Here is a 21,919-nt window from a genome sequence, read left to right as displayed (position 1 = left end):
TTAAATTTTGGGTCTTACCTGGTGATACTCAGGGGTTTTTCCTGGCTCTGCACTCAGGAATTACTCCTGGTAGTGCTCAGGGGACCGTCTGGGATGCTGGGAATCGAACCCGGGTCAGGCCGCATGCAAAGCAAATGCCCACCCGCTATACTATCGCTCCAGCCCCCCAACACATAAGCACACCTATGTCTGAGGCGGTGCTGTTGACAATCGGCAAGATCAGGAGACAACCCCAGAGCCCAGCAGCAGAGGCGTGCCCCGGGAGGACGTGCTGGAAGACTACTGAACTCACACGGGAAGACGCTCTTTTGCCACAGCTGAATGGGACGGAAAGGAGAGCTGCCGAGGGAAACAGGGGAGCTCTCTCCTCCGTGGGGTATCGAGAAACAGGGCAAAGAAACTGACAAAGCCGAAGGCAGCAAGCCAGAGACTGACCAGAGAACTGATGATCACCGAGGAGGGCAGGCTTGTGAACAGGGAAGGGCTGTGCGGATGGTGGTGGGAGGGGACAGACCCTGAGGTGGTGGCCAACTTGGTAACAATGCACCACAGACATTTGCACTCTTGTCATTTAATGCTACTTTAATAAATTTGTTCTGTTTTGGGGTCATGCCTGGCAGCACTCAGTGGTTACTCCTGGTTCTGTGCTCAGGAATTACTCCTGGTGGTGTTTGGGGACCATATGGGATGCCGGGGATCAGAACCTGTTGGCCTAGTGCCAGGCAAATGCCCTACCCATTGAACATTCTCTCTGGCCCCAATAAATTATTTTTTTTTTATATTTATTCATGGGCTGGAGCAATAGCACAGTGGGTAGGGTGTTTGCCTTGCATGCGGTCGACCCAGGTTTGATTCCTCCGTCCCTCTCAAGCTACCGAGAGTATTCCACCGAGAATACCGAGAGCCCAGCAAGCTACCGAGAGTATTCCACCCACACAGCAGAGCATGGAAAGCTCCTCATGACGTATTCAATATGCCAAAATCAGTAACAAGTCTCACAATGGAGATTACTGGTGCCTGCTCAAGCAAATCGATGAACAATGGGAGGACAGTGCTACAGTGCTATATATATATATATATATATATATATATATATAGAGAGAGAGAGAGAGAGAGAGAGAGAGAGAGAGAGAGCAGCATACCTGGGAGTGCTCAGGGCTTACTTCTGACTCTGTACTCAGATCCCATCTGGGGGTGCTTGGGGGACAGTTTAGGGTCCCGGTGCGTTGCATGCAAAGCAAGTGCCTTACCCTCGGTGCTATCTCTCTGACCCCAATAAATTAGTTTTTGGGAAAAGTTCATAGTGTGAGTGTTGGGCAAGTGACTGTCCCCCCTGCCCCCGAACTTCTGCCTTCTGGGGGTGAAGGGTAAGGTCGGGGCAAATCAGGTCACCTCTCTTGCCTCATTACTATTTTTTTTCCCCCTTCCTTGGGACAATGCGAATTTTGCTGGAAGCTTAAGCGATGGAACGTGTGGACGGTGCTAGGGAACAGCCGGGCCCTAAGCGAGCGGCATGAGATAAGTGTGAGTTCTGAATTCTGCCTCTGGAGCGATGGGGGGCCCCGAGGTGGAAAAGCTCTTTGCAAGTGTGAAGGACTGGCTGTGGGCAAGGATGCTCCAGGGAGCCAGGGCAGCAGAGGTGACCTCCGTCTCCTCAGAAAATCCCCACATAGTCCTGGGGCTTCCTGCTCTCACTCTCCACCCACCTCAGGGCTACGTCCAGACTGTCCCATGCCCCACCACACACACGTTGGGGAGCATCTCCTATCAACTTTCATTTTCCTACAATAATGCTGTTAACCGAATGTCACCCCTCTTCCAAACGAATATATTCAAGACCCAACTCTCTGTGGCATCATCTGTGGGAGTGAGAATGGTGGAAAGTGACCGGGTCAGATGAAGTCATGAGGGCATGGCCCCTGGGATGACCTCAGAGGCTTTATGAGATGTCCCCTCTGATGTGAGGACACTGTCTGCCAGCCTGGAAGGGCGCCCTCTCCAGGAACGAAAGGGACCAGCTGCTCATTTTTGTTTTCCTTCTTCTTTCTTTTTGGGTCACACCGGGCAATGCACAGGGATTAGTCCTGGCTCATGCATTCTGGAATGACTCCTGGCAGTGCTCGGGGGACCATATGGGATGCTGGGAATGGAACCCAGGTTAGCTGCCTGCAAGGCAAACGCCCTACCTGCGGTGCTATTGCTCCAGTCCCTCAGCTGCTCATCTTGATTCTCAGCTTCCAGAAATAGGAGAGAGCCGCATAGAAGACAAGTACCCTAACCACTGCACTATCTCTCTGTCCCCTCATCTAGACTTTTAAAGTGGTATCTTGATTAATGATAGTGCGTTGGTCTCTGCTGGTCACGTCCGGTGAAACCTCAGGGAGGGCAGATTTATGGCCATGTTCTGTTTTACAGATGAAGGGCAACTGTGTGCCAGGACCTAAATTTGAGCCCCAGAATCCATGAAAGCACCCCTGCTCAGCACTCCAGGGAGTCATCCATGCTGACATTTTTTCATTTTTTATTGAGTTTTTTTTTTTTTTTGCTTTTTTTGGGTCACACTTGGCGGTGCTCAGGGGACCATATGGCATGCTGGGAATCGAACCTGGGTCAGCTGTGTGCAAGGCAAATGCCCTACCCACTGTGCTATTGCTCCAGCCCCCCATGCTGACATTTTTCGAGGTGCACGCTGCCAGGAGGGTGGGGTGACTCCCAGATATTGGCGTCTGGGTGGACACTGCTCAGCTTCCAGCCTCAAGACCAGCCAGTGAGGTCCACAAGGCAACATCTACACAGGAAGAACCCGGAAGCCACAAAACACCTGACTCCATTGGCTACGACAAGGCAAAACCTTTAATAACATGAGCGCTTATTACAGTAGCTGCATTGGGGCTCCAACAGCTTTTATTTCATTTTTTTTTTGTTTGTTTGTTTCTAACAGGTAAAGGTGAATGCCTCCCCCCGGGGTCACCTAGGCGGTTGGTGTCCTGGGGGAGAATGTGAGAGTGGACAAGAGGGACAATTGTGTAGGCGACACGGCCCCCCCACCCCAGCCACCACTTGTGACTCTATTAGCCAAGTCCTCTTCCGAGGAGGGAAGGATGTGGGGGTCCTTCCAGAACAGAAGGAAGAAGGGAAGACATGTGGCACGGACACGCAGACAGGAATGATCTCTGGGGGGAGAGGTTTGAAATTCACGGGGGGCAACGGAGGGATGAGGAGGGGGCCAGGGACCCATTGTGGCGTGTGTGTGTGGTGGGAGGAGGGGGGTGGAGTCCATTTGGTTTCATTCTTTGTAAAAAGTAATACCATCACGAGGACCATGCCATGCAACCTCCAGGACACCTCCGTCCATGGGCCCCTCCCGAGGCTGGGCTGGGGCGGAGGGCAGAGGGCAGAGGTCAGTTCAAACGGGCGTGGTGCGCCGGTTGGCCGGGTTATTATGCAGCGACTCTTTATACTCTTTGGGCGTGGAATTGTGGAACTGTAGAAAAGCATGGTCCCGGTCGGAGTTCAGGAGGGTCCCCATGGTGATCTTTGAGGGGTCCCGGGAGAGGGTGAACATAGAGATGTCGGTGGAAGGGATGGTGTGGAAGCCTTTGCCGATGGGGGACAGGTCTCGGGACCTGGGCTCGGTGGAGCGTGAGCTGGACCGCCGCCGGAACCGATACCGGTAGGGTGGAAGGCGGGCAAAGGTGGATTTCTTTAGGAACTCCGAGTGCGACTTGGCGCGTAACTGCTGATGCTTCTCGATGTAGATGTGCACGGCCACGACGCCCACGATCTCCGCGATGATGAACGAGAAGGCGCCGAAGTAGAAGGACCAGCCGTAGGAGTAGCCCTTTTTCGAGTCCCGTTGCCCGGGGTCTCCGGCGTTGGCGGATATATAAACGATGATGCCTATGATGTTGCTGAGCCCTGGGAGATGGGAGAAGAGGAATACGGTTTCAGTGAACCGTGGGCAGAACGCTCATTCGCTTTCAGTCTCAACGTGGACGGGTCTATGGGAACGTGGCAGGAAGGACTGAAGCTGAGAAGCAGGATGGGATGCTTCTCTGGAAGGAAAACACCAGCTCCTTCCCCCCCACAACACACACACACACACACACACACACACACACGCACGCACACACACCCCTCCTACTGCTGCAGAGAAAAACTCCAGCCCTCCCTTCTTGCTCCTCTCAGTTTACTGATGCTTTTCTGGGTTCGCTGCTCACCCATTACTCTTTCTCTAATCCTACCTGCTGTCTTCTATATGCGCCAAGACTCCCCAGGGGAAAAATTCTGGAGACTCCTTCTCCCTTTAGTTCGAAGTCTTCGTTGCCTGCCCAAGCCTCTGCTTCTTGTTCCCGTGCATGCGTAAACTTTATTTATTTTTAAAAATTTTTTAATTTTTTGCTTTTTGGGTCACACCCGGCCATGCACAGAGGTTGCTCCTGGCTCATGCACTCAGGAATTACTCCTGGCGGTGCTTGGGCGACCATATGGGATGCCACGAGTTGAATCTGGGTCAGCCACATGCAAGGCAAATGTCCTACCCGCTATGTTATCCCTCCAGCCCCATAACCTTTGTTTAATGACATCCACAGAACTGGTAAAGGTGGATGAGCCCCAGGCTTGTACTCATGCATCACTCAGATATTTGCCTTTTGTTTGTTTGTTGGCTGAAACACCTGGCTGGGCGCAGAGTTTACTCCTGGCTCTACGTTTTGGGATCATTCTTGGTGAGCTCTGGAGCAAGTGGGGTGCCAGGGATCGAACCCAGGTTTTCAGTGTACAAGACAACACCTCACGAAGTGCTATGACTCTGGCCCTTGCTCAGAGAGAGACTCAGGAGGTGTCTTCTCCATCGGAGCCCAAGACATGAAATAAACTCCCAGCTTCTCAACACTGCCAAGTGCCCACTTGGATCCTGCCAGTCTAATCGGGCTGATTTTCTGCAGCAGCAGGAGAATGTGGGAACACAAGACTGAGCGCCTCTGGCCCGATTTGTCTCCTGGGAAATGCAGAAATCAACACTCGGTCCCAGGTGGAGCTCATTCAGCGCCATCCTCCCCTACTCAGGGGTGGCTCACGGAATGACTGTGTCCCCTTCGAAGTCATTCATCCCCCTGAAATGGAATCAGGGGCCCCGAGTCACCAGGCTGCTAAGAGGCATCAGACCCAGGTTGTACTCCCTGGGCCTCCTCAGAAGCTGGCGATGCAGACTGTGAGACACAGTCATCATCTGTTAGTCAAGGTGCCACAGAGACATGGGCAAGTGGGGTGGTGAATAGGGGCCAAAGAGACGACAAAGACTAAGCCACTGGACTTGGATGAAGGCACAGGGGCACAGGGACTGCACCCTGTGAATGCTGATTGGGTGCGCCAGGAGACAGAAGAGCAGTGACAATGGATGGGGACAGAGGGATTGAAAGGGTCTTCCTGAGGTTCTAGCACACAATGGGGAGGTGTGGAACCTCGTGCTAAAGGAACAGGCAGGGGCTGGAGTGATAGCACTGCAGGTAGGGCATTTGCCTTGCACACGGCTGACCCAGGCTCGATCCCCAGCATCCCATATGGTCCCCTGAGCACCGCCAAGGGTGATTCCTGAGTGCAGAGCCAGGAGGAACCCCAAAAATAAAGGATCAGGCAGCAGTGAAACCAGGCGTAGAGAAAGGGGGAGACAGGAGAGTACTACATCGAGGCTCTGGGTGAGGGCTGGGTGGACAGTGAGAGGGTGTGTCTGGTTATCCAGAGAAGCCCATCTGGGAGGGGCAGCAGCCTTCTAAGTCTTTTTATTTTTTGCAGGGCTGCTCCCAAATAGTGCTCAGGAGGCCTGGAGGCCCCTCTCCACACTGATCTCCTTGGTCAACTGGGCCAGTGATTCAATGTGAGAGTCCCAGGATGCGGTGTGGGGGATTATCCCTGTCACCCTGGTGGTGCTTGCGGGCCTCCAGGGCACTCGGGCAGCTCTGGGGTGCCAAAGATCCAACCCAGGTCAGATGGACTACGAATTAAGAATAGTCCTGGCTACTCCATGCCTCTCAGTCCTCTAAATCTTTCTTTTTCTTTTCCTTTTTTGGGTCACACCTGGCGATGCTCAGGGGTTATTCCTGGCTTTGCACTCAGGAATCACTCCTGGTGGTGCTCAAGGTACCCTATGGGATGCTGGGAATCGAACCCGGGTCGTCCGCGTGCAAGGCCAACGCCCTACCCGCTGTGCTATAGCTCCAGCCCCAGTCCTCTAAATCTTCCTTCCTTCCTTCCTTCCTTCCTTCCTTCCTTCCTTCCTTCCTTCCTTCCTTCCTTCCTTCCTACCTATCTGCTGAGAAGATGATACTGCATTAGGGGGCCAGGAGAGAGCCCAAGGGGCAGCCCTAAGTTGGCACGGCATAGTTCCCCTAGTGCTGCCAGACTAAGCCAGGATTGACCCCCCCACCCCCCCCCCACCCCCGCCCAGCACATTGGGTGTAGCTCAAATGTAAAAGAAATGATGGTGTTAGATACTGTTGGAGAATCAGGACTTGGGGCCATGAAGCTATCATTCCCGATGGGCAAGGCCACCATCTCCCCCAAGGGCTAATGGAACAGGGGGTAGAAGCACCCCAAGGGGCTTTTGGGGAGCAAGGGGGGTTAGTGGGGCCAGGGGGCCAGGGCTGTGCTCATCCCAACCAACTTTCTCACACCGTAGCTTCCGTTTGGGGGTTGGTTTGGGGCCTTCCTCAGTGGTGCTCAGAGTGTCCTCGTGACTCTGCACTCAGGATCATTCCTGACAGGGCCCGGGGAGCCCCTCAGGATGCCGAGGTGGGTGTTCTGGTCAGCTGCCTGCTACGACTCACCGTCCCCATGGCTTCCACGCATCAGCCTGACGAGTGTTAGCCTGATGTGTCCCCCCCCCCCAGAAAAGCCTCAAGACAGGGACCCATGCACAGACCCCAGGCCCGCCCCCCCATCCCTCCCCCACCCCCCGCTCACCCGCTGAGACAAAGAAGATGCCCGCGCTGAGGATGACATTGTGCCGGCTGCGGTGGAACTCGCTGGCTGCCACGCAGAGCCCGCCGAAGAACAGCAGCGTGACGCTCAGAATGGGGAAGACGCTGGAGGCCCTGACCGCCCCTGCGAACAGGAGAGAGGTGCTGGGTGCCCACCAGGAGCCGGATGCCAAGGAAGACCATGGGGGCGGCAGGCAGGGGGTGCTCAGGGCCCTCTGCTCTGGCGTCATGGGGTGGGAGGGGCAGGGGACCCCACCAGCCGTACCCTTGCCTCCCCATTCTTCCTGGGACAGGCTCATCCACTCCCTGCACCTCAACTGGTGACCGTCAGCTCCAGGTGGGGACCTGGGCAAGGACACTGGGAGAATCTAGGCAGGCGGCAAGTGCCTAAAAGTGCCCCCGTACCCAAGGACTGTGGCGCCAAATAGTAACTGGGACCCAGGACAGGTGGACAGGCCACCAAAGGGAGGCACAAACTTCTCTTGTTTGGGGGTGGGGGTGGGGTGGGGGTGTTCCATCTTACTGGTGCGGCTCAGAGACTGTGCCCGGCTCTGCACTCAGGAGTGAGCCCTGGCAGTACCACTTTCTCTGGATCGTGTTGGGGACTGAACCAGGCTCAGCTGCAGGCACGCACCTTAATCTCGGTGTTACTCCAAGGCCCCTAATAAATGCTCTTTTTTTCTTTTTTGGCTGTCATGTGGCTTTCATTTTCGCTTTGGAGCTTGTGTTCAAGGCTTACTCCTGACTCTGCTCAGGGATCACCCATGGCTCTGTGCTCAGGGATCACTGCTGGCTCTGTGCTCAGGGCTCACCCCTGGCTCTGTGCTCAGGGCTCACTCCAGGCTCTATGCTCAGGGCTCACTCCTGGCTCTGTGCTCAGGGATCACTCTTGGCTCTGTGCTCAGGGATCACTCTTGGCTCTGTGCTCAGGGCTCATTCCTGGCTCTGTGCTCAGGGATCACTCCAGGCTCTGTGCTCAGGGCTCACCCCTGGCTCTGTGCTCAGGGCTCATTCCAGGCTCTGTGCTCAGGGCTCACCCCTGGCTCTGTGCTCAGGGTTCATTCCAGGCTCTATGCTCAGGGCTTACTCCTGGCTCTGTGCTCAGGGCTCATTCCAGGCTCTATGCTCAGGGCTCACTCCTGGCTCTGTGCTCAGGGATCACTCTTGGCTCTGTGCTCAGGGCTCATTCCTGGCTCTGTGCTCAGGGATCACTCCAGGCTCTGTGCTCAGGGCTCATTCCTGGCTCTGTGCTCATGGGCCACACCTGGCAGTGCTCAGGGAGCCACATAAATGCTGAGCATCAAACCCTGGTCAGCCATGTGCAAGGCAAATGCCCGCCCTGCTGTCCTGTCCTTTTAGCTCCAGACATCACACTCTGACGACATTCAGTTCCAAGCTCCTTGTGTGCCTGGACAGAGGTCGGGACTGTGTGGAGTCCAGAACCTTTCCTCCTGATCTCGAATCAGGACCATGAAGAGCCAGAGGGGTCTTTGGTCTGGGTGGGACCCAGCTAATAGAGTGTCAGTGCCAGCTGAAGCCTGGAACCCAGAACTGTTGCTTCGAATCACCCTCTCACTCCTCCTGGTCGCTGCCCCAATGACAACTCAGGTCAAGTCCACCAAGTGAACATGGACCACCCTTGGGACAGCCCTCTGGAGACACTGCCAGGCTCCATCTGATCCAAATCAAAGGGAGATCAATGCAGCACACCTGTATTTCTGGCCCACCCCAATGCGGCCTGGCCTCTTGGGGATCGCCCATTAGTACCTCACCTTCAGGCCTCACCCATTAGCACTTCAACCCTGGGCATGGGGAAGAAACTGGGTCTCCCCTGGTCCTTCTCCCTAAGTGGAGGAACTAACCTTTCCATTTGAGCTCATTTTTTTTTCCTTAAAAAAAAAACAAACCCTCTAGGGGTCAGAGCAATAGTGCAGAGGGTAGAGCATTTGCCTTGCACGCTCCTGACCTGGGTTCGATTCCCAGCATCCCATATGGTCCCCCAAGCACCACCAGGAGTCATTCCTGAGTGCAGAGCCAGGAGTAACCACTGAGCATTGCCGGGTGTGACCCAAAAAGCCAAAACACAACAAACAACAAACAACAAACAAAAAACTATTGCTAGTGCGTTGCAGTGAAGCAGATTTGGATGTTGGAACCACTTGAGTGTCTTTATCTACAAGCAGAGACCCCGTGGAACTCTTTTGTACATATTCATTTTGAGTGGTGCCGTGAGGAGCCTTCTATCCAGCCATAGCTTCAGGGGGTTATTGGGGGGACCCTCCTCTTTCCTGGGGGAGATCCAAGTGGGGAGAGGAGGAGGGGACTCACTCAGGAGATACTCGGCTGTGTCCTGTTCATAATCAGCATCTTCCGGAAAGTGGTCGATTTTCTTGCACACGCCTCGGAAAGCCCCTGTGGAAACAAACAAGATCCCCAGTTCAGCGACTTCCGTGGGAGGCAGCGAGAGCTGAGTGGAGGCAAGCACATCGAGCTTCCTGTTTGGGGTGGGGAGGCACATCCAGCGGTGTCATTCGGGAGGTGTCAGCTCCTTCCAGTGCAGTGCTGGGGGCTCACTTCTGTCACTCAGACTTCCTCTGGTAACCCCGTGGGGCTCTCTCCCTGACCTTGCTCCCCGTTTCACAGAGGAAGTCCACACCAAGGTTTCGTGAGCTTGTCTGGGTGAGGAGACGAGAACCGAGTCATAGAGAAGAGAAGATAAAATTGGTCTATGACCATAGCACCCTGAACGCGCCTGATCTCATCTGGCCAAGCAGGGTCGGGGCCTGGTTAGCACTGGGGTGGGAAGGAAAGATGAAATCATGCAGTTTGCTGCGAGAGGGAGGGCTCTGGAGAGCACTGTGCTGAGCTCAGTGAGTCAGAAAGGGAGGGGAAGGTGCAGGAAGATCTCTCTCACAGGAGGGCTCGAAAGAAACAGAGGAGGAGAATAACCAATGCCCAAAGGCATCAGAAACTGAGAACTGGCCTCTAGTAGGGGGAGACCATCGAGGGGACAGAGGGGGAGATAGGTTGTTGGGGGCAGGGTACTGGGACAATGGAAAGTGGAACAGCGTGGTGTAGGAATGATTCCTGCAGGAAACTCCACCAATTTTGTGTTGGTTTATTTTTGGTGTTTGGAGCCACACCTAGCAATGCCCTGGGCTTACTCTTGGTTCTGCACTCAGGAATTACTTCTGACAGTGCTCAGGAGACCATATGGGATGCCAGGGATCGAACTTGCTTCAGCTGGGTGCAAATCAAGCACCCTACCCACTGTCCTAATCTCTCCAGCCCTAGAGACTCTACCATTAACAGTATTATAACCACAGTGCCTAAAATTTTTTAATAAATTGGTTTCAATGAACTGAACTCATGATTTAACTTTAAAGTTAAAGAACAGAGTCACATATAAACAATAAGTATCTCTCGTTCAAGCCACTCTGCTTATTAACTCAAAGACTATTAAAATATAAAACAAGGCGCCGAGCCAGAGTCCCAATCACGACGGGTAGAATCCCAGGCAGAGACACAGAAATCGCCCACTCGCCCCTGTAATGCTCATCCAGGGGGCAGGGCCAGGCCCTCCCTCCACACTCCCTCACGCCCATCACCCTGTGCCTTCAGATGGAGGGGTTCACTCCATCAGGAGGCCTCAAACCCGGGGCACATCTTAGGGAACTCAAAGAAGAGGGCGTTTTGCTTCCTTTTCTTTCTGTGACATGAACTCCTGGCGGCTGTTTGCTAACCAGCCAATTAACCAATCTCAGGACTCAGCAGAATGACTCTGCTGCTGCTCGGCAAACAATCACAGCTTTATTTTTTTTTTTCTTTTTGGGTCACACGGGGCAATGCACAGGGGTTACTTCTGGCTCATGCACTCAGGAATGACTCCTGGCGGTGCTCGGGGGACCCTATGGGATGCTGGGAATCGAACCCTGGGTCGGCCGCGTGCAAGGCAAACGCCCTCCCCGCTGTGCTATTGCTCCAGCTCTAACAATAGCAGCTCTGCACCATCCCACAGCGGGACTCGGGTGCAGGACTGTTCTCACCCCTGCCTGCCAAGCTGGGGTGCTAGGTGGGGGCAAGAGTGTCCAACCCTCCGACCAAGCCTGAGACTCCCCCGAGCATGGCCGCTCACCCAGCAGCTCCTCAAAGAACAAAGTGGAACCGTAGGAGGACGAGGTCATCTTTGCAAAGCTCGGGGCTCACCTTCATAAGAGCCACCGCTGAGGAGCTTCCGGGGGACCGGCCCCTGGCGGAAACCAGGCCTCTCAGCTCTCCTGGACTCTTGCCCACCCTCCTGGAGCCCGAGGGCTTCTTCCCAGTGACATTTGCTGAAGAGGCAGAGCCCGATAGCACAGCTGGTGCGTGGAAGAGTCGATATTTGAAACCAGACTTCAAAAGTCTGCTTTTCACCAGGGCACTAGGAACCATTCTGATGATTATTTTCTTATTGGTTTGTGTATCATTTTGCAGTGCTAGGAGGAGAAGGTCCCCGCCTTCTGCTGGTTTCATTCTTCTGGGAGGTAACTCCCTGTTTAGGGCTTGGGGATCACTCCTGGTGGTATTTGGGGGCCATCTGGTGCTGGGGATGAAATCCCGGTGTCCCATATGCTTGAGCCCACCCTCCCTGACCTGGGAAGAGCACTCTATCTGTTGCTTTAAAAAAATATTTTTTAATTAAAAAATTTTGAAATCATTTAAAATCATTAAAAAATTCCATTTTAAAAATGGAATCACAGTGAGATACACAGTTGCAAGGTTGTTCATAATTGGGTTTCAGTGATATAATGTTTCAACACCTGTCCCTTCACCAGTGTACATTTCCCACCACTCATGTCCCCAGTTTCCTTCCTTTTCCCCCTTCCCATACAGTCTCTCTCTCTCTCTCTCTCTCTCTCTCTCTCTCTCTCTCTCTCTCTCTCTCCTATTTCCTTTTGGGCCTTATGGTTTGCAATACAAGATACTGAAAGGTTACCTACTTTCAATACTCAGCTCCTATTCAAAAGACTCATTTCCAACTATTATTGTCACACTATTCCATTCTCTATCCTAACTGACTTTTGTGCCTGCCCCCCACCCCCACCCCCCATTGCGGCAAGTTTCCAACCATTGAACAGTCCTCCTGGCCCCTGTTTTACCTGGCCCTGGATAATAGTCTTATACTATTTTTTTTTTATATCTCACAAATGAATGCAGTCATTCCAGATCTGTCCCTCTCCTGATGCATTTCACTCAACATGATATTCTCCAAGTCCATTCACTTATAAAGAGCACTTGTAAGATCTTTTTAACCTCAACTACCAGTGGGCTCCCAAATCAATGTGAGCAAATAAAGGCTCACCCCGTGCTTCCTATGCTCACTGGTCAAATCACAGACCCAGAATCAAGCCTGGTTTCTGGAGAAGCCAGAATTCATAACTTCTTTGAAGAAGGAGGAGGAAGGGGAGGAGGAGGAGGAAGAGAAGGAAACTATTTCTTGACATGCACAAAACAAAATACAAAATTTACGTTTTAGTGTCTGTAAATGGGCTAGAGTGATAGCACAGTGGTAGGGCGTTTGCCTTGTGCGCAGCCAGCCCAGCCGAGCCGGGTTTGATTCCTCCACCCCTCTTGGAGAGCCTGGCAAGCTACCGAGAGTATCTCGCCCTCACAGCAAAGCCTGGCAAGCTACCCGTGATGTATTCAATATGCCAAACACAGTAACAACGAAGTCTCATGATGGAGATGTTACTGGGCCCACTCGAGAAAATCCATGAACAACGGGAGGACAGTGACAGAAAATGGGCTGGAGCAATAGCACAGTGGGTAGGGCGTTTGCCTTGCACACAGCCAACATGGCCGACCCGAGTTCAATTCCTCCACCCCTCTCCGAGAGCCCGGCAAGCTACTGAGAGAATCTCGCCCGCACGACAAAGTCTGGCAAGCTCCCCATGATGTATTCGATATGCCAAACACAGTAACAAGTCTCACAATGTTACAGGGCCCGCTCAAGAAAATTGATGAACAATGGGAGGATGACAGTGACAGTGTCTGTAAATAAAATTATATTGAAACACAGCCTTGTCAATTCGGTTATTTTCCTGTTTGGGGGTTTGGGGTCACCCCCGGCTATGCTTGAGGCTGCTCTGGCTGAGACCTCAGGGCCTCTCCTGAGTGTGCCTGGGGGAGTCTACACTGGGGGAGGAGCCTGAAGCCCCCCAGCCTCTCCCCGAGCCAGGAGCAACGGCAGCTCCTGCTCTAGACTGTAAGGGTGGCTGCACAAACGTCCAGGGCAGAAGTGAACCGAAGAGGGTTTTGGGGGGCTGGAGTGATAGCACAGCGGGTAGGGCGTTTGCGAGGAGTGACTCCTGTGTGTATGGGCCAGGAGTAACCCCTGTGCATCGCTGGGTGTGACCCAAAAAGAAAAAAAAAAGGGGTTCGGGCTTTCCTAGGATGGGAGGAGCCTTCTGGAAGTTGCTTCTAAAGCAGATCAAGCAGCATGTTGAGGACAAATCCAGAGGGCTGGGCGTTTTGCTTTGTGTTTTTGCTGACTTCCCCTCCCCCCTCCCCAAATTTTATTTTATGAAAGTTTTTACAAATTTTACGATTTTTTGGGGTAAAAAATTTATGCATTTTTTACATGGTTATTCATAATTGGGTTTTTGACCTACAGTGTTCCATCACTGACCCTGTAGCCACTGTCAACTCTCCTTCGCCAGTGTCCCAAGGTCTCCTCTCCTACCCCCGTCCCCGCCAGGCTGCCATCTGACAGGCACATTTTCAATGTGGTTATTAAAGTTTGGGTCTCGTGATTTCAGTGTTGGCTCTGTGGGTTGGAGATTTAGCTCAGTCAGTCCTTAACACCACCGGAATCCTCTTGACCCTGAGCCTGTTGCTTTCCATCCATCTCTCCTCCCCGTCCCCTTCACTGCTTCTTTCCTGCTCCTCTCTACACTCCGGGAACTTTTTTGTTTGGTTGGTTTGGGGCCACACCCGGCGATGCTTAGGGGCAACTCCTGGTCCTGCATTCAGGAATTACTCCTGGCGGTGCTCGGAGACCAGATGGGATGCTGGGGATCGAATCCAGGGCAGCTGCGTGCAAGACAATCGCCCTACCCGCTGGACTAACGCTCCAGCCCCTGCTCTGGGAGCTTGTTTTGTTTCCTACCTTCAGAATTTTAGTAAAAGCCTTTGGTGTATTTAAAAAACAACAACTGCAGGGTTTGGGGAGTTGGGGTGATGGGAGGGAACCTGGGGACACTGGCACTGGGAAAAGTGCACTGGTGGAGGGATGGGTGTTGGAATACTGTACGACCAAAATCCAATCACGAGCAGCTTTGTGATGGTCTGTTTCATAGCAATTTGGGAGCCCACTGGCGGTCCCCATGCCATTGACAACAAGATAATCCCAATTGGAACCCATTGAGTCCTGTTTCCTAGCTCCATCTTCTACTCAAGCCCTCTTCCAAGCATCTGGAGGTCTGTGTGACTTTGTAATCTAGAACTTTCCTTGGCCTGACCCAGGGGAAAAAAAGTTAAAAACAGCAAATAAGTAAACATGTTGCTGCCACGTAAAGCTTGGGTTTTTTTTTTTTTTGAAGGGGGGTGCACATTCAGTAGTGCTCAGGGCTTACTCCAGATTCTACACTCAGGGATCACTTCTGGCGGGCTTGAGGGAGCCTCTGGGGTTCTGGGGATCGAACCTGGGTCAACTGTGTGCAAGACCAGTGCTGTACCCACCGTACTCTCTCCTGCCAAGTTGGGGATATTTTGCTCGAAAGCCTGAACTATAACTTCTCGTCCATGGGCTGGAGACACCCCAAGTAGTCGAGCACACGTCTGACCCCGCAGGTCATGCCTAGGCCTGCCCCCTGCCAGCCCTGCTGGCTGTGATCCCGGTGCCCCCTGAGCCCTGCCATTCCTAAACGGAAGAGTGACCCTGGGTTCTGCAGCACTGCCGCGATTCCTAAAGAGACAAGAGACCTGGGGACTCTCTTTCCACTTTTCCATGTGGCAGCATTTGCTGGCAGAGACATGGGCATCCCTCCTTGTTGGTGCACATGCTCCCCTTTCTTTCTTTTAAATATTTATTTATTCATTCATTTTTAATGAATCACCGTGAAGTAGTTACAGACTTACAAACTTCCGTGCTTACGTTTCAGTCATACAATGATCACGTACCCATCCCTCCACCAGTGCCCATTCTCCACCACCAATGTTCCCAGTATCACTCCCACCACCCCAGTCCATCCCTACCCCCCGTCCCCCGCCTCCGTGGCAGGCGCATACCCTTTTACTCTCTCTCTCCCTCTGGGTGTTGTGGTTTGCAATGCAGGTATTAAGTGGCCATCATATTCTGTCCATAGTCTACCTTCAGCACGCATCTCCCATTCCAAGCATCCTTTACTTGGTGGTGTCTTCTCTATCTGAGCTGCCTTTTCCCCTAACAGCACAGCACATGCTCCCCTTTCTTCTTTGATGAACTGAAGATCGTTTGTTTAGGCTTTTGGGGGGCCACTCATGGCAGTCACTCACTGCCCAGGACTTTACTCCTGGATCTGTGCTCCGGGATCACTCCTGGCAATGCTTTGGGGGAACCATATGGGCTCTGCCGGGATCAAACGCCGGGTGGGCCACATGCAAGGCAAGCGCCCTCCCTGCTGGACCATCGCTCCTGCCCCTTCTCCAGGATGAAGATGACAAACTTCACTTGGGGGATTGTTCGAGAATCGCAGTGCGTGGAGGCAGGGCACGACACGGCGCCAGAATTCGGTCTCAGCGATTCGCACGCAGCCCTTCAGCTGGGCCCTGGGTATCAGCCCTGGCCCAGTATCAGGACTCTATATACAGTGGCTCTGACTACCCTTGGCTCGGGTTGGTGCTTTAGGCCCAGGAGAGACGTGTGGGTGACAAGCCAGAGGAGAAGGAAAAGAGCTGCAGGATTCTCTCCGCCTGGGCTCCACGCTGAAAATGAAACTGCCGGCTCCAGAGCCAGCCGCTCGTCGGAAAAGTGAATGTGGCTGTTCATCTAAGTGGCACATTGCTGGCACCCAGAAATAACCACAGTGTAGCATCTGGATATTTCCTTCCAGGCTAACACCCTGCCCCCCACCCCCACCACCTCCCTGGGTTTTCACACACAAGTATTTCTCACAAAATTGGGATCATGCTGTTCTCCTGTTCACTTCCTTTACCTCCCAAGTCTTCTTCCTCCATATCAGTCCATTTACGTCCATCTAAATAAGCCTCGGGGCAACATCTGCCCACACACGGCAGGGGGCAGGGCCTCAGAGAAGACTCGAAGGTTCTTTTAGATCTGCAAGGGTGCAGACAGAACACAGGAGCAGACAGGGTTGAAGCAAAGGCGCGGCGGGGCAGGGAGGAGCAGAAACCCAAGACCTTGAGTGGAAGCAGGGATGGAGGGGGTTTTCAGAGGAGAAGTGGCGGGGATTCAGGGTCAGGCCAAGGAAAGCTCTAGATTACAAAGTCACACAGACCTCCAGGTGCTTGGAAGAGGGCTTGAGTAGAAGATGGAGGTAGGAAACAGGACTCAATGGGTTCCGATTGGGATTATCTTGTTGTCAATGGCATGGGGACCGCCAGCCTCATTATCCATCAGATTGAGCTGTTGGCTCACCTCTGACTTGGACGAGGAGAGAATCTATTTCTCAGATGATGCACCCGGCTTCTCTGACCCAGCAATCCTTCTCAAACTTTCGACAGATTCTCATTAAAATCTAGCCTGGGGTAAGAATACCCACCACTGTCTCTCTCTCAGGCCACATGCCTACAAGTTCCAGTGCAAGGACATAAAACAGAATTAAGAGTTCTAGGCAATAGGAAAAAAATCAAGTGAAAAATTATCATTTCCCCTCCAAGTAATAGAAGCATCTACTTGGGAAGCTGAGGGCAATTTGCTAGGGGGGGAAAGTGAGATGAATAAAAGAGCTCAATAAGGTGGCTTCTTACAAGATATTAAACCATAAAATAAAGCTCTAATAATTAAGTCAATGTGGTTCTGACATTTAACAATAACATTTATCAGGATTTTAAATGCAGAGAAATATTATAAAGAAAATAAGAAGCAGTCTATTCTCTCTGAGTCAGACAACCCCCATTCAATTAAAAATGTATGTACAGTTAGGAAATTCAATAGTATATGTGGAGAAGCACGCAATTCCAACTCAAAGCACTCCTACAAGCACCAAAAATTTTCTCTCCTGCTCTCGGGGTAGTGACACGAGACGCTTGTTAACAGAACAGGGAGGGGACAGGGTGAAGTCATGTCTAAGCCGGGCGCTGAGGGCTAATTAGCCCTTAATCAACACTGGAGCCCGTGGCTGCAGGCAGAGACCGGGAGGGAGCATGAGGGAAAGTCATCGGAAAACTCAGACTGGTTCAGATATTGTGTGTCTCATCGGTGGTGGACCTGGGGGGCTGATTCAGGGGAACAGGTCAGAGGTGATGAGGTGATACGAACTTGAACAGGACAGGGATGAGAACTGGGCTGGGACGGGTTGATTCAGCCTTGCTTCTTCCCTCTTTCTCCCTCCCTCTTTCCTCCCTCTATCTTTTATCCTTCCTTCCTTCCTCCCTCCTTCCCTCCCTCCCCGTCCCTCTCTCCCTCCGTTCCTCCTTCCTTTCTTCTTCCGTCCCCATTTCCTCCCTTTCCCTCCCTTTCCTTCCCTTTCCTTTTCTTCTCTTCCCTTCTCTTCTTTCTCCTTCCTTCCTTCCTTCCTTCCTTCCTTCCTTCCTCCCTTTCTCTGTCCCCATCCCTCTCTCCCTCCCTTCCTTAATCCTTCCTTCTTCCCTCCCTCCCTTTCCTCCCTCTTTCTCCTTTTCCCTTCCCTTCCCTTTCCCTTCCTTCCTTCCTTCCTTCCTTCCTTCCTTCCTTCTTTCCTTCCATTTCTTCTTTTTTTCTTCCTTTCTATATTCTCTCCACATTCTTCTTTCATTCCCTGCAATCACATTCATCAGTTTCTCAAACACCCGTTGGTAAATACCAAGGCTCTTTCTGCTCCTAGCGATTGAATAGCGGTCAAGGTTGAAAAGATTTTGGGTCACCAGAAGACAGCTCTATGCTTGTGTTTAGAAAGTTCTAGACCCAGAGCACAAAGGCCTGGGGAGTGCATGTCTTTCCCGAACAACCTTTCGAGTTTGTGACCCGGAATGGGGCCTGGGGCTGGGGCTGAGGCTCAGAGGGGGAGCACTTGCTTTGCATGTATGAGGCCATGCATTTCATCCCTGGGTTTGCAGAAGAAGCATGCTGAGTAGAAGTAGCTGTCCATGGAGAAAGAGGACTGTAGTGGATGGGTCCTTTCTGAAGGCATGACCAGACACGACCTTCTCCACCTGTTTCCCAAAGAACGGGCAAACCATCTTTTGGTGACCGTGGGACGTTGCTTCGGAGAGACCTTGCAGGAGTTGCCATGAGGCCAGAGTGAGTGAGGACTGTTTTTTTTTTTTTTATTGTGGGGCCACATCTGGCAGTGCTCAGGGCTTACTCCTGGCTCTGTGCTCAGGGATCACTCCTGGCAGTGCTCAGTGGGCTGTATGTGGCACTAGGGATTGAACTGAGGTTTGGCCAAAGGCAACCTAAGTGTCTTAACTCCTGGACTATCTCTTCAGCCTTGAGTATGGGCCCTTTGGATCAGCCCATGCAGTCTAGAAAAGCCCAGAACCTGAAGCAGGCCCAGCCCAGGAGCATGGCCCACCCCAGTACCCAGAGCTTGGCCCCATTTCAGCCACAAGCTTAGCTGGTGCAGCCAAACTCCAGGGGTTCCAAAGCAAAAGTTATGGTCTGTCTACGAGAATGTCTATGAGAAAAACCTGGCCTTTGAGCAGTTTCATTCTCCAGGATGAGGACCCTTGAGACATGGTCTCACATGTGTCTTCCACCTGGGAATTACCAGGGTGACCTGGGGGGGCAATACAGATTGGGAAATCCTGAGGCTTGACTTCAATGCCCCAAAGATTCTCACTTAATTAGTCTGGGCTAATTTCAAAGCTTCCTAGATGATTTTAATGGCCCAGCGAAGTAATCACAGGTATCCCTTTAAAAATAGAATCATCAGACCTGCGAGATTATACAGTACAAAGGGGTTTTCCTTGCAAATGGCAGGTTTGATTCCAGGTATCCTATATAGTCCCCTCAAGAATCACCAGGAGTGATCCCTGAGTGCAGAACTAGGAATAAGGCCTGAGCACTGCCGGTCGTGGCCCAAACTTCACCCCCCTCCCCCAAATAAAATAGAATGATCATTTTCTTATGAACAACGAATCCAAAGATATACTTCCAGCATTATCCTGAAAATTAAATGATAACGGGACTGCAGAGATGTCCCGCATGGAGAGTTCAGAGATAGGATGTTTGCTTTGCACATGGCTGATCTGGGTTTAATCCCAGGGATCCCATATAGTTTCCTGAGCACTGCCAGGAATGATTCCCAAGAGCGGAGCCGGGAGTAACCCTTGAACATCATCATGCATGGCCAAAATAAAAAAAAAAAGGTAGTAATTTTAGCGTACAAATCAAATATATATTGATACTTATTTTTAAAATGAAGTGATCATGTGCCTATCACCTCATCTTTCTTTTGCACGGAGCTGGAAGTGGAACCCAGGGCTTCACTTATAAGGTAAGTGCTCTACCACTGAGCTCCCTGGCCAGCCCTCAGCTGAGCACCTCTGCACAGGGTGAATAGAAAAGGAAACTAACTTCAAGGACTGGGGAGATAGCACAGCCGGCTGGGCACTTGCTTTGCACACAGCCAACCTGGGTTAGATCCCCAGCATCCCATAGGATCCCCTGAGCCCCACCAGGAGTGATCCCTGAGGGCAGAGCCAGGAGTAACCCCTGAGCATCAGCAGGTGTGGCTCACTGCCCCCCCTCCCCCGCCACACACACGTGCGTGTGTAAGCCATTCTGATTTGGGGCTGGAGTGAGCACGATTTCTCTGGCGTAAATCATATGCGGGTCCAAGAAGAAGCCCTTCCTTTCCCTGGCAGGACCATCATGTGCTTCATTTTCATGGCACGACGATAAAGTGGGTTATTTTTGTAAAAAAAAAAATGTGAGCACATCATCAGTTTTCTCAAGGGCTTCTCTTAATCCTTTGATATTCAAATTGCTGCATGTGCCTATCCCTTCGCCATTCTGGTCGCTTTTCTCTTCTTCCATAGTCAACGGGGGACCCTCTGGCAGGCTCTTGGCTGCTGTGGTCCACACACCCCTCACTCCAGCAACTTCCCAACACCCCTCACGGACATCTCAGGAAGTCCTGGGTCCTGGAATAGATGTGCCGGCTCTGCCTCCCCTCAGCCTGCCTCCCACGGGCAGAGCACCGTCCCAGCTGGTGGAGGCAGGCATCAGAGGGAGGTTTCCAGAGAAAGCCAAATTGCAGGGGATTGGAGAGATTGGAGAGCAGGCACAGCACTTGCCACATATGCAGCCAACCCAGGGTTGAGCCCCGGCACCCTCTAGGGCCCCCAGAGCCCTGCCAAGAGTGAACCCTGAGTGCAGAGCCAGGAAGAATCCCTGAGCATCACTCGGTGTGGCCTTCCTAAAAATCAATCAATCAATCAAACAAACAACAACAACAACAAAAAACCTGAATTGCAGAGGATGAAATGGGGGTGGTGTGAGAGGAGTTAGCACAGAGGCAGGCTGGCTGGGCTCTTTCATGCAGGCATTCCTATTAAGGCTGAGTATGCTTGCTCATTCGTCCATGCACCCTCCTGGTGCAGGGATTTGAATCTTGAATTCACAGATAATGAGGTTCCGAACTCAACTCTGGGCTTGATGAAGCACGGGGGAGATGGCAATTAGAACTTCCAGCTCCTACCAAGAGAACTGCCAGGAGTGAATGAGGTTGTTTGTTTCTTCCTTTGTTTTGGGGTCACACCCAGTAATGCTCAGGACTGATTCCTGGCTCTGTGTTCAGGGTTCACTCCTGGCAGGTCCTGGAGGACCATACAGGATGTCGGGGATCAAACCCGGGTTGGCCACATGCAAGGCAAGCGTCCCTCCCTGCTGTCCTATCACTCCGGCCCAGGAGTGAATGAGTTAAGGAGAAGCAAGCATCCTCTCTGGGCTGAGTCACTGTCTGGGCACATCCAGTAGAGCCTGGTCTTCTCCAGCCATCCATGAAGATGTGCACTCTGTAGCACGCAGGATCCTGGCCGCGTGGGGTTTCCCAGTGAACACATCACAGTTGGTTCTGGATCTCAAGGCTGTTTATCCTCATGGGGCTGGGGAAGACCAACCCATGGGATAGAAATCTAGCAAATAAAGGGATCCATCAAGATGAGAAGGAGCCAGTGCGTGAGAAGCAGGAACCTCGGAAAGAACAAGTAGCGTTGTTTGCAGTGGGGGAAGTCAGGGGAATGGGTGAGCAGGAAGGATCTTCATGAAAAGCTGATGGGGGTGACAAGTCAGAATCACCTATGGGACCTTAGAGAAGAGCTTGTGAGGGAGAGGACCCTCTAGACACAAAGAACTGGAAGTGTGTGCAAACCCAGAGGAGAGTGGGCAGCTGGAGCCAAGGAAGTGTTTGCTTTTTTTTCTTTTTGGGTCACACCCGGCGATGTTCAGGGGTTACTCCTGGCTCTGCACTCAGGAATTGCTCCTGGTGGTGCTTGGAGGACCTTATGGGATGCTGGGAATCCGGGTCGGCTGCGTGCAAGGCAAACGCCCTCCCCATTGTGCTATCACTCCGGGCCCCAAGACCAGGTTTTTCAGGGGACTAGTGACCCTGACGGTGCTGGGAGGGAACTTAGAAAGGAATTGGGGGGTCAAGCCATGTTGGGGCCGAAAGTGCATGAGAACACCCTCCTGAGCTATAGTTTGAAACTGTCTCTTTGGATGTGAGGGATGGCAGGAGAGCAGGAAAGGAAGCAAGCCCACAGAGGACGCACTGAAAGTTGCCGTTGAACTTGGGGGATGGCTCAAGGGGCCACAGTGC

At 52.4% G+C, this 21,919-nt stretch overlaps 1 protein-coding gene across 1 annotated transcript in view; it reads right to left on the bottom strand.

Annotated features, from left to right (window-relative positions):
* Window positions 1-3,252: 3,252 nt before the first annotated feature.
* The window catches only part of CACNG3 (calcium voltage-gated channel auxiliary subunit gamma 3), a 97,462-nt gene continuing 78,795 nt past the window's right edge, over window positions 3,253-21,919 (bottom strand). The window contains exons 2-4 of the mRNA XM_056138781.1: window positions 9,306-9,389; window positions 6,961-7,101; window positions 3,253-3,918 (exon numbers count right to left, since the gene is read on the bottom strand). Of these exons, the coding sequence (XP_055994756.1) occupies window positions 3,407-3,918; window positions 6,961-7,101; window positions 9,306-9,389 (737 nt within the window). The 3' untranslated portion in view covers window positions 3,253-3,406. The remainder of the gene's footprint in view (window positions 3,919-6,960; window positions 7,102-9,305; window positions 9,390-21,919) is intronic.

The sequence above is a fragment of the Sorex fumeus genome, unplaced genomic scaffold, assembly GCF_029834395.1.
Source record: "Sorex fumeus unplaced genomic scaffold, SorFum_2.1 ptg000130l, whole genome shotgun sequence".
Classification (NCBI taxonomy): domain Eukaryota; kingdom Metazoa; phylum Chordata; class Mammalia; order Eulipotyphla; family Soricidae; genus Sorex; species Sorex fumeus.
The sequence above is the reverse complement of the archived record's forward strand: the minus strand, read 5'-3'. Positions and strand labels throughout refer to the sequence as shown.